The following is a 14,646-nucleotide window of genomic DNA, read 5'->3' on the forward strand; positions in this document are numbered from 1 at the left end:
GTAACACATGCACACAAACACAGAGTCAGCTGGTCGGCTAGACGTTGCCTAATGCTTGTTTTGACAGAGCTGGCTGTTGCTCCTGGCTAGTTTGTTTTTGTTTGCGAGTGGCTCACAGCATGCAAATAGCTCCTGACATCATGCCAGATTGCGGTTAATGGGCTGAGATGGAGGTTAAAGGTTGTTTAACCTCCATCTCAGATGATGTGGCCTTTTCAAGTTGATGAGACCGTGCCCTTTTTTTTGTAAAACTCGAATGAATGCTGCGGCGGAGTTGATTGTCAGTTTTAATGTCAACACCTGTATGCAAATGAGATATTTCAGCCCTAAGTGACGCGTCATTTTTAACTCTTAACATCCTCTCATGATTTTATGTCTCACAGGTGTTGAAAACATGTACTATACGGACACATGCACATGCACGGAGAACATGTTTTCCCAGAGAGGAACTGTGAGGAAGTGTAGCACCTGCAGAGATAGTCCTGATTAGTAAATAATAAGTCAGTCTGTGCATGTACACAGTAAAACCAATCAGACTTAAATGAACTCCCATGATGTAGCGCCCAAGTCCTATACTTGAGGTGCTATTAAGTGTAGTGTCAAAAGTCCTATACTTCTGGCACTACTACTGGTTGCCGAGGAAGTTCTGACGTGTGCTCCATATAAACTGATGTCCACAAGTGTCCGTTGAGTTAATAAACAAACGCTTTATTCTGTAGCCTAGTAGTGCCATTCACTATAGCATACAATAAAGAATAACATACATAAATAAACAGTCAAACGCACACAAACCTCCAGCTCTCATGAGACACAGTCGAAAACTGGTTTGCCTCTGCCACTGACAACACCTGCGGCTGATTACAGCCCTAGCCCATACCTAGGCAACTTAGCCTTGACCAAGCCCTGCGGTGACATCATCAATTAAGAAACATCAATCATATATATGGCTCTTACACATGATTTTTGAGTTGCAACGCGATGAGAGGAAAAAGATACACAGAAGTGTGTGGTGTTGTTTTTTCCTGCCTCTAGAGTCTATGAGCTCACACCAAAGAAGAACCCGTTTTCAAGTTCAAGATTTTCATGACTCTCCTCGAGTTTCTTGCCCGGCATTTTGGATTCTTGATACTAAGCATCCATCCCGGCCCACCCCCCACCCCCCGCAATGCCCACGTGCACATGTGTGCAGGGTGGGCATTGCACATGTGAGATCTAGTTAAACCCATCCCCTGGGGCCAGCAAGGAGAGACGCTAGGGAAAGCTCTGAAAATGATAAATCATCCAAGCGTGACATTACATAAAGGAGAGCGCGATATGGAGGGAGGGATAACCCCTCGTGCCACTGTCAGCAGTGGTGTAGAGTAACTAAGTACATTTACTCAAGTACTGTACTTAAGTAATTTTTTAAGGTACTTTTACTTTACTGGAGTATTTCCAATTGTCTATACTTTTACTTCTGCTCCACTACATCTCAGAAGCAAATATTGTACTTTTACTCCAATTATTTGAAAACGTTAGTTACTAGTTTCTAGCCGATCTACAAGCTCACAACGCGTCGCATCGCGACACGTTGTGAGCTTGTAGATCTGCTATTTTCAAACATTTTAGTACTTTTACTTTTGGTACCAAGAAAAAGACAGACAGACATGCCAAACCCCAAATTGGGCAGTTGCTGAGTGACAATCAGTGCAGGAAAAATGGAATAATTATAATAAAAATTATGATAAAACTCTCGCACACTGTAGGACTGCAATGATAAAGTGCTTTTATCGCACCAGAAAAGTCTGTGACGTTTGGTTTCGAGCTACACGCTCTTCATCAGACCAGTCTTGAGTGTGCCAGCGTTTTATCATTATTTTTATGATAATTCTTCCATTTCTCAGAAGCTTGTCCAAGCACTTAATCCTGGCACTTAATGATTTGTCACACACCTAGAGATGAAAGAGCTGACGAATGAATACTTCTTCTGTTATTAGAGAACATTCATGGTGTTTTACAGGAATTGGGACGTTACAAAACATCTTCCTTCTGAGGAGTTGTTGTTGAGCGAGATCCTCTATTTTGTTTCGGAAATGTGCTCATTACGTTTCCACTGGAGACCTGCCATGACTTGAACCTAGATGCTGAAATGATCTTTCAATGTGCTTTTGAGAAATGGATCATAACTGCACAGGCAATGCTAATGACTAACTCCATGGCAGAGAACATGTAAATGACTGTTCGCTGGAATGTTACATCATTTGGATATCATGAGGCCATTGTTCGGTCAAATAGTTGCGTCCTCTGTCTATGTAAGTTTTGTGGTGGCCTGTTCATCCATGTGAAGGTATAGCGAGTTCATGATAAAATCATGGGTGTTCCTGAAAAGGCAAATATTTGTTTTGAGGTTAAACATGCACTGTTCCTTCATGAGCCTTCTTTGAGTTTATGATAAATACGCACGCACGCACACACACACACACACACACACACACACACACACACACACACACACACACACACACACACACACACACACACACACACACACACACACATACCAGTGGTGGAAGAAGTACTCAGATATTGTACTTAAGTAAAAGTAGTAATACCACAATATAAAAATACTCTGTTACAAGTAAAAGGCCTGTGCTCAAAATGTTTCTTGAGGAAATGTACTAAAGTATCAAAATATTCTTAAAGTACCAAAAGTAAAAGTACTAAAATGTTTGAAAATAGCAGATATACAACCTCACAAAGCGTCACGATGCGGCGCGTTGTGAGCTTGTAGATCGGCTATTTTCAAATAGCCTGTGTATAAAATAGGGCTAAAGTGGTTAATGTATGTTTTATAATATAATGATTTATATCGGCAAAGTAACTAGTAACTAAAGATTTCAAATAATTGTAGTGGAGTAAAAGTACAAGATTTGCCTCTGAGATGTAGTGAGTGATGTAGTAGAGTAGAAGTAAAAGTACTGAAAATTGGAAATACTCCAGTAAAGTAAAAAATACCTCAAAATTGTACTCAAGTACTAGTACTTGAGTAAATGTACTTAGCTACTTTCCACCACTGATGTACTGTACACGCATATACACACACAGACACGGTGACAGTGCTTCAGGGACATGGGTACATGAATCATGCCAGGGTGTGCTGGTGGATGGTGATTCACATCCTGATTGGTTCATCCATGATCTGTGTCATCATGTTTGTTTCCAGCCATGCGGCCTTACATATGCCATTATACATGACCCACAGGGTCTTGCTGCTGTTGTCGTCGTCGTGTGTTGTTTTTATTCTTAGTCCAGAAGTGGGTTGCACACATTCAGTTCAGTCGCTGGTGCTGGACAAAAAAGTAACGGTTTAAAATAATAATAAAGGTCCGCCCAACGGCATTGCTTCTAAAATAGTTTTTTTTTACTTTAACACACAGAAAGTGGTACAAACTGAAGTTTGTTAAAGCTATTTCAGGAGCAATGCTGTTGCTCGTTTTGTTTTTAAAGCAAACATTTGTCACTCAAATCTTTGCTTTTGGGGATTCTATAAATGTCTTCTAAATCCTACAGTTTAAAAAAAAAACGTATGTTTCTATATCAGTGGTTATCAAGGACCCCCAAAATCATATTTGGCTGCGGACCCCCACCCATCTCAAAATGTTTTGTTCCAGTGACCCCCAGAAGCAAAGATTTGAGTTAAAAATGTTATAATGAAAATATGTATATTCAAAGATTTGCACAAATTGTCAAGATTTTTCAAAAATAGCAGATCTACAAGCTCGTAGCGCGGCACTCGGTGCCGTGCTACGAGCTTGTAGATCTGCTATTTTTGAATAGCCAAAGAAATCTTAAAATGACACAGATGCGTTCCCGGATTGAATCAATGGGTTAATAGCACCCAGTGCTCCTAATAGTTTAGCACCAGTAGCTACTATATCATAAGCACTGCCATGTTTTCATGCCACTTTCCTTTTGGTTTTACAGTGACACGTGCAATCTACATTTAAACACCAAAAACCAGTAAAAAGGAACTAACCACTCTGTACCCCACCACCACCTCCTCCCTCTCCCCAGCTCCTATGGAAGCAGGCCCAGATGTTCCCGCTGTTCCCCGCCCTGGGGGAGATGGAGAGCCACATGTTCGAGTGCGTCAACCAGGCCGCCGTGCACGAGGAGCTGGAGGACGAGACGCGGCGGCTGTGTGACGTGCGCCCCTTCCTGCCCGTCTTCAAGCTGGTGACGCGCAACTGCGGCCGCGCCGAGCGCCTGCTCGACTCCAAGATCGGCGTGCTCATCGGGAAGGGTGAGGCAAGGCGGTGATGTTTTTCTAAAAGCGTGTTCTTGCTCATGCTTGGTATTCTTAACCACTTTCAACCTGGCATCCCTGTTTTGGGCGTGTCGTCATAGGCGGAAAAATAGGCGATCTACAAGCTCAAAACGCGTCGCGTTGCGGCGTGTTTTGAGCTTGTAGATCAGCTCTTTTTTTTTGCTATACGTCATATGATGAAGTACATAGAGCTTAAGTGGTTAAGTGGGTGATGTAAACGCTCTGACCCACAAACAAAACACTTATGACTCAACTTCCACTGTGGCATTCACTGAAACCCACTCTCTCTCTCTCTCTCTCTCTCTCTCTCTCTCTCTCTCTCTCTCTCTCTCGACTGGCTCCCTCGCCGTCCTCGTTAGACATTGCCGATTAAAGAGACGTGCACAGGGCGCGCGCGCGCGCGCACGCACGCACAGAGCCGTGACAGTGGGATGCAAAGGCTGATCCGCAGCTGCCTCCCATCATCAGCTCGGGCTATCTGATAGAGAAGCGTAAGGTTTGACTGGACAGGCCCCTGTTGTCCGTTCCGCTGCCTGTCACTTGGCGTTATCTCTGTGAGCGATTAGATTCCTGGAGGTGAGTGGGATGAGGCGAGGCAGACTGGCGCTGTAAGGTAGACCCGGCATACCGTATGTATGATCAGCTGTAGTCGGCATTGAGGCCCACACTCATGCATGTATGTGTACACGTAAACATACACAAACGTACGCATGGAATGATACACTATGGATCATTCACAGATCGTGTGTGTGTGTGTGTGTGTGTGTGTGTGTGTGTGTGTGTGTGTGTGTGTGTGTGTGTGCGTGTGTGCGTGTGCGCGCGCGTGCAAGGTATTAGGAAGTCTTACTGGCCGCTGGCCAAAGCAGACCTCTTCAGAAGAAGAAACAGGGGAGGGGGAGAGGAAGCCAGAGGGAAGTGGGGGCTGACGCTAATCGAAGGAGACCCACACAATACTGATAGCTCCCTCCTGGCTCTACTGTAGTCACATGTGATCTGTGGAAGGCTTTTGTCCAGGGCCAAGCGGCGTTTGAAAAGTCACCCTGCAGGCTCCCACGTGCACATTATGCATGCACACACTCAAACACTTAACACACAGCAACAGACAATCGTACTCAGACAATGCTTGTGTGAGCTTTACTTTTTCACACAAGCATACAGTCAAAGCGCGCGCTCAAATCGTGCACACAAGACGGCACACTCTCACAACTAATGTGGTCCAGAGCGCTCTTTTGAGCGCTGAGGGTCATATGAATGTTTAATGGCTTTTAATGTCAATGTTGTTTTCATTATCAAGAGTGCATTGCGCTCAGAGAGAGAGAGACATAGGATACACCTAACAGTTTCCTACCTCTAGCATTTGGCATTAGCATGGATACAAGAGGCTCTACTTTAATCTCATAAGAGATCGCCATCGGTAATCCTCTATAGACATTCATTGCTAACGTTTGGCATCAGGTGTCCCACAGGTGTTGGTGCATTTTACATGAAGGCAGGCTAAGGGTCCTGCTTTAAATCCTGTAATCCAACCATGTTTATACAGCGTTTGACTAGACCCAATTCACAAAGGTTCCTGAAATCTTCACAGAAAGGTTTATTTATCACTTTGCTTTTTAATTGTGATTTTGTGTTTTTTTTCCTCAACATTGTGCCTATGTGAACCATAGCACTATGCACATGCAAAATAGCATTGAATTTAGTCCCTGGTTGTAGAATGCAGAATTTGCAGATGTATGAGGCTATTCACTACCAATTAATAAGCATGACCGTTTTGATTGATTGTTTTTTAACAAAAAATGCATAAACATGACCATATATTTGTACATATCTGTCAAAAGGATAAAACAAAAACAAACATCTCTATTGTGGTCCTTCTTTGATTCCCAACTACCTTTCTAAAAACAAAACTATCATGTTAACATATTCTACAGTGTTAGCATCATGCACTATACCCAGCGACATATTCCATATACAGTTCTCAACCGTACTCTGGACTGTAATGCCTCCTTGTTCCTTCCCCAAACCTTCTCCCACGCTCCACAGGTCTCCATGAACTGGACGCCCTAGAGAACCAGGAGGTGAAGGACTTCCGCAGTAAGATGTTTCGCATCAGCGAGGAGAGGATGCAGCACGTCCAAATGATGACCTGGATGGAATGGCTGCAGGCCTGCTTCTCGCCGCAGCTGGAGCCGGCGGCTGTGGCGTCCATCGCCGACGGCATCAACGACAAGCCCGTCGACCTCAAGATCATCATCCACTTCGAGCAGTCCCAAGTGAGCCATCTATTATGTTTTCACTGTCGATAGAATCTACATACCTTCATTCATGTTGAAACTGCTGATGGTCTGTGCATACTGTATATCTCTACCTGTATACTCACTGTTAATGGACGGTGCATATACCGGTAGTCATTTGTGTACGTATCATTGGTCATGGATGTATATTAACTCTCTCAGTGCCAAGAACGAGTTATCCCAAGTTTTTTTTAATTTATTTTTTAATAATTTTCAGAACCCAAGATATCGTGATCTGAAGATTTGCTGCTCCATTCACTTATTGTTATTATTATTTTGTTTTACTTTTAAAAAATTGCTGGCACATTATGAACATATTTTATTTCATTGGCACTGAGAGAGTTAATTGATTTGTGTCACAAATATATATTTATTGATTGTATATACAATCATTCGGAGACCCAAATCTATATTTTTTGTTGTTGTTGTTAAAAAGGTTAAAGTACTATATTCTGATAGTAATCATTGCTACAGAGTGTTTGTTCGGTCACAGGAGTCTCTCCACTAAACAGAATATAATACATTTTCAGGTAGGTGACAAAGTTTAAGCCAATCAGGAGAGAGCCCTGAAAATGCATTTTCTGTTTAATAAGAGCTGGAGAGACATGGGAGACTCCTTTTACTGAACAAACACTCTAGCAATGAGTACTATCAGAATATAGAGCTATTTAAGACTTATTTTAACAAAAGCAAATCACTTACCCTACCTTTAACTATTTAATTTGATTTAATTTAATTCATTTTATTTATTCATCTTGGTTTGGTTCCAGGCTTTTACTCTTGCATGTCCTTTGTTTCATTCTTACTGCTGTTGCTACTATGTCATCTGAATTTCCCTTATCGTTGTAATAGGGTAAGGTTCAGTTTTTGCACCCGTAGTGTTGTTGTAGTGTTATTGTGTGGATTGGAATCAGCTCTGCTGATGTTGTACTTGGGGCAACATTTTCTCTCCCAGGAAGGTAATTAGTGTTTGATCGGTTGTGAGAGATCGATCGCCAATTTCAGCCTTCATCTGAAAGTCGTCTGTCGTCATGTCCTCACGTGGAAGGGATCTTTTCAACAGCTCTGATGAAGCCATTCAAATGCACCTGATTTTGGTCTGAATCTGCCTCATTCAACATGGGCCTTAAACATGAGTTTACAAGAGAAATCCAGTAATGTAACATGAGATGAAAATCTATCATGTATTCACAACTATTCCATGTGCAAGACAAACACCTTGGGAATATAATGCAGCAAGAGTGCAGCGAATGGACGCCAGTACAATTTGAGCTTGTTTACCCTGGGCTTCTCTCCCACTGTGTTTGAGGACACCGAGTGACTGAACGGAACGCAGTGTCTGCACCCCGGTGTTGGCTGTTTCTCCAGGCCCAGGGCTGGCTCCCTCCTGGTAGGGGAGGATCACGTGACAGAGCTCAACTGGTTAGCCATGTGACAGAACTAAATGGGTCAGCACCATCAGTGAAATCATGGCATCCTCCCTGAGGATGCCACGCACATACGCAGATGTTAGGATGACAGCCCATTTGAGCTAACCACTCCCATTAAGACCTGCATCTGTGTCACTTCTTGATTTGAACTAAAAAGCATTATTTTACACTTTGACTATTCAAAAATAGCAGATATACAAGCTCATAGTGCCGCGCTATGAACTTGTATATCTGCTATTTTTGAAAAATCGTGAAAATGTGTGCAAGTCTTTGAATATATTGTTTTAAAGCATTTTTACATTTTTAACTCAATCTTTGCTTCTAGGGGTCCCTGGAACAAAACATTTTGAGATGGGGGTCAGCGGCCAATTACAAATAAGTTTGGGGGTCCTTGACATGAAAAAGTTTGAGCACCACTGATATAGAAAAATACCTTATTCAGAAAATTGGGATTTAGTAGACATTTGTAGAATCGGCTTCAGGTCTTAATGGGTTAAATGAATGTCTCCCTCTCGCCCTTTCTCGCTCTCGCTCTCTCTCTCATACAAATTGAGATTTTATAATCAAACGGATGTTTGTGTCCTAGCAGATGCTTGAATATCAGTTTTGATCAACATCAGTCCCCCTCTCTCTCTCTCTCTCTCTCTCTCTCACGCACACACACACACGCACACACACACACACACACACACACACACACACACACACACACACACACACACACACACACACACACACACACACACACACACACACACACACACACACACACACACACATCTGTGCCTCTGTGCTCAGGTGGACTGCTGTTGTCAGGAAGGGAGCTATCTGCAGACACAATAAGCCGCATTAAGGACAGGAAGTGTGGTGATGGGGTGTTTTTATTGCTGTTGAGTAGACGAGGGCAGGGTCTCCTGTTTAACACTTCTGGTTGTTATGTCTTAGCATTAATTTAACCACTTGAACCCTAGAGTCCCTTTTCTGGGGCAAACATTCTGTGAAAACAGCCGATCTATACGTGATTTATTCGATTATTCTGGAACCCCTCCTGTTTTTGCTCTACACTAAGTATCCTTGCAGAAAATAGCCGATCTACAGTACAAGCTCACAACGTGTCGTAATGAGACGCGTGGTGAGCTTGTAGATCTGCTCTTTTCGTCGAATCTTCACCCCCAGACTAGATCGATGCTACGGTTCATGTGGTTAAAATAATGCTGAGGACCTTGCAGTCTATGTTGGTTATTGATGAGCGAAGGCTATTTTTCCCCAGTGTGCCTCTAGACGTTTTAATTTCCTCTGAGGTACCAGCTCGATATAATACTATAAATAGTCCTTTTAATAAGCCCAAACGCGGCACTGAAACCTCAGCGGACTCGGTCACTATGGTGACGTGTTTGAATTGAAGATATCATATCGGCTCTGTCGGGTGGAAACCTCACATGTCCAAAACTGTAAGTTTTCAGGATTTAAATTCAAAAGTAGCAGATCTACAAGCTAAAAAGCTTGAGCTTCAAGCTCGAGCTTGTAGATCTGCTACTTTTGATGCTCTTTGTGTGACGCTGTAGTATGATCAAGTAGGGCGTTAATTTACGAAAAAAAAACACAAAAAGTTAGAATATGGAGATAAGAGGTTTCTGCCCGACAACGGAGATATGCACTTGCTGCGTTGCTGGCTGCTTGGCTGTTTTATTGCACTTTATTGTCTGTCGGGTCAGGCCGTGTACCCGCCGAAGCAGAAACAGGCACACGGATGTCCAGTTGGTTACTTTCATACATGAACCCTCCAATGTGATCAGTTCCATTGTGGTACAACCCGCCCGGTCACACTGGATTCAGTCACTATGGTGATATGTAGGATTTAAACATATGTTGGCTATTTTGCGGCCTGCTACGCTGAGTCATGTTCTCATTTACATTTAGCGTTAATGAATTTGTTGATTTAATGACTGAAAGGCTGTCTGTGTGTGTGTGTGTGTGTGTGTGTGTGTGTGTGTGTGTGTTCAGAATCAGAGGGCATTCCCTAGCTCGGTGGTTCCCAAACGGTGTACCGTGAGACAAGTCCAGGTGAGCCTTGGGATAATATGACAACCACGTTGCATTTACAACGACCGTTTATACAAAAACGTATGAATTGTTTTTCAATTTACTATATCAGCATTTTGTATGAACTCATTTTCCAACACAGAGGCGTATATACAGAGAAGTGTATATACCCTAAAACATATATATATATTTCAACCACTGTCATTATTGGCAAAAAGTACTTATTATTTTTTCCCAGATAAACACTATTGCCATTTTGAGCCCTAGGCCATTGGTGTGCCTGGGCTCAAAAAGAAGGAAACCGTGCTAGACCCGTCCACATCTCTTTCTCTCTCTTTGTTCACCTCTCTCATCCAGAGCAGAGTGTTTTTCTCTCGTGGGCATTTTCCTGGAGAGAAGGGATTGGTTCAGATCCACAAACGGGCACTTCAGAACTAATGTTATGCTTTCAGCGCTAGGCAGAGCCAGCATCAGGTTGTTGGGTGCAGTCCTATCATTTAATCTGCCTGGCGTGCCCCCTCCTCCCACATTCCTCCCTCTCTCTCTCTCTCGCTTCCTTTCAGCAGAATATCTCAAGTTCACTCAGACAAAGTGCTTTCCAAGAACTCTGTCATTCTCAGCATTTATCATGTTCTTTTCACCCATCTCACCTGGGTCACAGTTCCGTTTAAATAACACAAGCTCTCTCTCTCTCTCTCTCTCTATGTAACACTCTATCAGTATGCTTCCTCCATTATTCTATGTCCAGGCCAGTTCTTCCTCCATTATTCTATGAGGGAGCGTGGGTGGGCGATTGTCACTTTGAAACAGGAAACGACCTTCTACAAAATGTTGCCACAAATTTGGAAGCAATTGTCTAGAATGGCATTGTAGTTGTAGCATAAAGAATTACATTCACTGGAACAAAGGGCAGTAATTACAAACACTTAATTAGACAGGGTGTCCAGTCCACTGACTTTTTGTTATTTTGTATATTTATCTATCTCACTGTTTCTCAACGTCGGGTCCGGGGACCACCAGGGGTCCAAATAGACCTTTATGGGTCTGTACCTCTGAGTGGGTAGAAATGTAACCTTATGGGTCAATTTTGTTCCATTTGTACCCTCTGTTGTGGTGTGTATACCATAGACTCGGACAACTTTACTTTGCAATTAAAAGTACTTAAATTGCCTATACGTTTGACAATACAAAAATGAAGGGGAAAAGGGAGGTGGAACAATGTTATGTTATGTCAAGGTTCAAATCAAATCTGAATGCAGGTGTCTCTGTCTGCCTAATAAGCACTGATAGGCTCAATCCCACTAGTGAGGGATGACACTGGTCACTGTCCTATTGTCCTAAGTTAGGGGTGATGCAACTTTGATGATGGAGAGGGCCACTATATTTCCACACTCACTCCAGAGGGACACATTGCATATACTTTTGGGCAGACACCTCTTATCTCCGTATTTTACTTTTTTCGTAAATTAATGCCGTAATTCGCCATTCTATGTCACACAAATAGCAAAAATAGCCGATCTACAAGCTCAAAACACGTCACATAGTGCGACACATTTTGAGCTTGTAGATCTGCTATTTTTGAAATTTTTGAATTGGAATCCAGATTTTTTTTTTTTGCTGTTTTTCCATTGGAATCCTGAAAAGTTACATTTTTATTTAATTTCGAATGCATTTAGTTATACTTATGTTAACTTTATGAACTTAAATACAAATACATTGGACATAAAAAAGACAATAGAATTTTAATGCTAGTCATTAAGCTACTAATATAGACTGAAGTAATTAAATCGGGTAATGTTTGCATGTTTGGAATTGTAACAGCTGAAATCAATAATATATCGGTATTCCGATATTAACCTGCGGGCCGCATTAAGTGAAGGTGGGGGCCGCATGTGGCCCCCGGGCCGCCAGTTACCCATGTATGTCCTAAGTGCTGGAGAAAAAATAAAATCTGCAACCATCTTCAACACCCTTTCAGGAGTTAATTAAGAATGAGGATTTTACACTGTAGATTGGGTCCTCAGAAATAAATGTTTTTCATCAAATGCCCGTGGCCTAATCCATATCACTAATCCGAATCACTGCTTATCTCTCCCTCCTCCCTTCCTCTCCCTCTCCGCGTTGTCCTCCAGGACACTGCCAGCCTGAAGGTGTCGCCGTCCACCACCCCTGGCGAGCTGATGGAGCTGGCCACGAGAAAGTGGCTGACCACCCACGGCCCAGAGGATGAGGCCCGCCGGGGGACTCAGTACGTCCTGAGGGTCAGCCAGCGCCTGGAGTTCCTGTGCGGAGACCATCCCCTCTCTCAGTACAAGGTAGATGCTCAGAGCTCTGTAGATATCGACCTCGCAGCGCTTCTGATGATGTGTTAATCTGAGGTGAGGCTGCGTAAGACAACGATGAGCTCAGAGCTCTAGACACTGTTTTCATTGTGTCCTGCGCCGTTCACTGAATTTTCCTCCTTTCCTAGTAACATAATACGGCATCCTTGCATTGCCCTTGGTTCCTTCTATGGAAAAACCCCCCTTCCCCTTCAGGCCTTCTATAATGAATAAAGCCTTGAAACGTAAACTCTCTGTGACTGTTAAACACAGTTAAAGCACAGCGGTCAATTTGGTGTGATGACATAGAATGTGATGACAACAAACGCATTGTGTGAGGTCTGCTTTGGACCCGTATGTGCTTAATGGCCCCTTTCCATTGCATAGTCTCAGCTGGGCACACCACGGTGCAGGGCTGCCAACACTCCTGGATCCCGCAGGAGTCTCCTGGTTTACACCACGGCTCTACCCTCAATATTTGCCCCTCTATAGTACCTGGTACCAGCTACCAGGTTCTTGGATGTACTTTTTTTTCCATGCTCATCATCGCAGCCAGGTTCCAAGTGATCTCATGCAATCCCAAATGGTGATGTACAACGCTGCTTAGTACTGATTTGGTCAGAGGAAAATCGTCACAGGCTGCGACAGGCATCCTGTAGCTGGAAGTATTTATCTGGTGTTTTAAATGGCTCTTAATTTAACTTTTAACTGACCTTGGTTGAAATCCCACCACAGCCTTCTCTCCTGCCCCGCCGCACCCCTCCACAGCCCATGGTTTCCCCCTGCTCAGCTTCGCTGTTTGTCTCAATTGGCGAGAGAAGTTGACACGCGTCCTTTAAAGAAAAAAAGTCTGCCGTTTAGATGCAAACGAGATGCAATGGAGCTGAACGGCTCAGTTGATGGCTCATTAGCTGTGTGTGTGTGTGTGTGTGTGTGTGTGTGTGTGTGTGTGTGTGTGTGTGTGTGTGTGTGTGTGTGTGTGTGTGTGTGTGTGTGTGTGTGTGTGTGTGTGTGTGTGTGTGTGTGTGTGTGTGTGTGTGTGTGTGTGTGTGTGTGTGTGTGTGTGTGTGTGTGTGTGTGTGTGTGTGTGTGTGTGTTGGCTTTGACCTTTTCCAGAGACAGTCTTCGAGGCACTCTGATCTGGAGTCATTAAGGCGATCTTGTCGCTTCTTACCCATTCACTCGCGTCTGTCTACTGTACCTGCTATGCTGATCTAGTCAGCTGGGCAGGCATGTGCTGTATGCATGTTTACTTTCTCTGAACTTAGTGTACAGTATTTAATTACAGAACAGCAAAGAACTGGCTCCCTCTCCAATGAAATAGTGCATTATCCTGTAAGTTGTTGCCTGAAGAGTAAATTCTTGTTTGAATTAACGTAGATAGTTGCTTGGATGACTAGACAGACAGACAGACATACTGTACACAATAATGCATAGAACATAAGAACAGGGGTCAGAGGCAACGTTTTAAGCCATATAGTGTATACAGTTTGTTTTTCTTACTATTATGATTGTTTTGCTGCTAAAATGTACAGTATGAGAACAAAATAATTTCACTCTCATGTACGTACTTAGAAATACAAATAAAAACGCCTTGCCTTGACCTTAACCATGACAACATACACAGTGTACTGCTGTCTGTCATTTTATGTTGTTATTATTGTTGTTGTACTTCTGTTATCGTGTGCTGTTGTATTGAATGTTCTCTGATGTGTACAGTGCTGCTGTGGTAAATGAATTTCCCTTTGGGGGACAATAAAGTCTTAAGTCTAAATAATGAACCCGAGGGAGATATTTCCCATGCTAGCACAATCCTCTGGGGGTAAACGCTAAACCCTGCATTTCCTCTCCTGTCTCGTCTGTGTTGCAGTACATTCGGGAATGTTTGCAAACCAAGGAATCTCCCCACCTCACCCTGGTCCATACCCAGATCGTCCAAGCCATGTTCGAAAAGGAGCTCAAAGCCATAGGAGCAGTGGTCACCCGCAAGTCCTCCAACCCACCTCTACCACTTCCACCCAAGCGGAGGATCCCCACGGTTAGTCTGAAAACGTGTGCACTAGAGCCTGACCCATGTATCGGCCCGTTGTTTGACTTTGTTGGCGACATCGGTATTGACAATTATGCAGCCGATGTGTCCAGATTTGTAACCACTTTGAACCTGGTGTCCCCATTTTGGGCTCCATTGATAGGTCAACGTTTAGAAAAAAATTCAAAAAGGTAAAAAAAAATAGTAGCTTACAACATGTTGCGAT

At 43.2% G+C, this 14,646-nt stretch overlaps 1 protein-coding gene across 5 annotated transcripts in view; it reads left to right on the plus strand.

Annotated features, from left to right (window-relative positions):
- Nucleotides 1–14,646, plus strand: part of pik3cb (phosphatidylinositol-4,5-bisphosphate 3-kinase, catalytic subunit beta) — a 104,987-nt gene that overhangs the window by 59,077 nt on the left and 31,264 nt on the right. For 4 of the 5 annotated variants that reach the window (XM_080427884.1, XM_080427880.1, XM_080427882.1 and 1 more), the window contains 5 exons: nt 4,054–4,282; nt 6,347–6,576; nt 10,032–10,091; nt 12,203–12,385; nt 14,262–14,429. In XM_080427884.1, coding sequence (XP_080284010.1) covers nt 4,054–4,282; nt 6,347–6,576; nt 10,032–10,091; nt 12,203–12,385; nt 14,262–14,429 — 870 coding nt within the window. The remainder of the gene's footprint in view (nt 1–4,053; nt 4,283–6,346; nt 6,577–10,031; nt 10,092–12,202; nt 12,386–14,261; nt 14,430–14,646) is intronic. The other variant, XM_080427881.1, reaches the window with a different exon arrangement.

The sequence above is a fragment of the Gymnoscopelus braueri genome (genome assembly GCF_963280865.1).
Source record: "Gymnoscopelus braueri genome assembly, chromosome: 5".
Taxonomy (NCBI): domain Eukaryota; kingdom Metazoa; phylum Chordata; class Actinopteri; order Myctophiformes; family Myctophidae; genus Gymnoscopelus; species Gymnoscopelus braueri.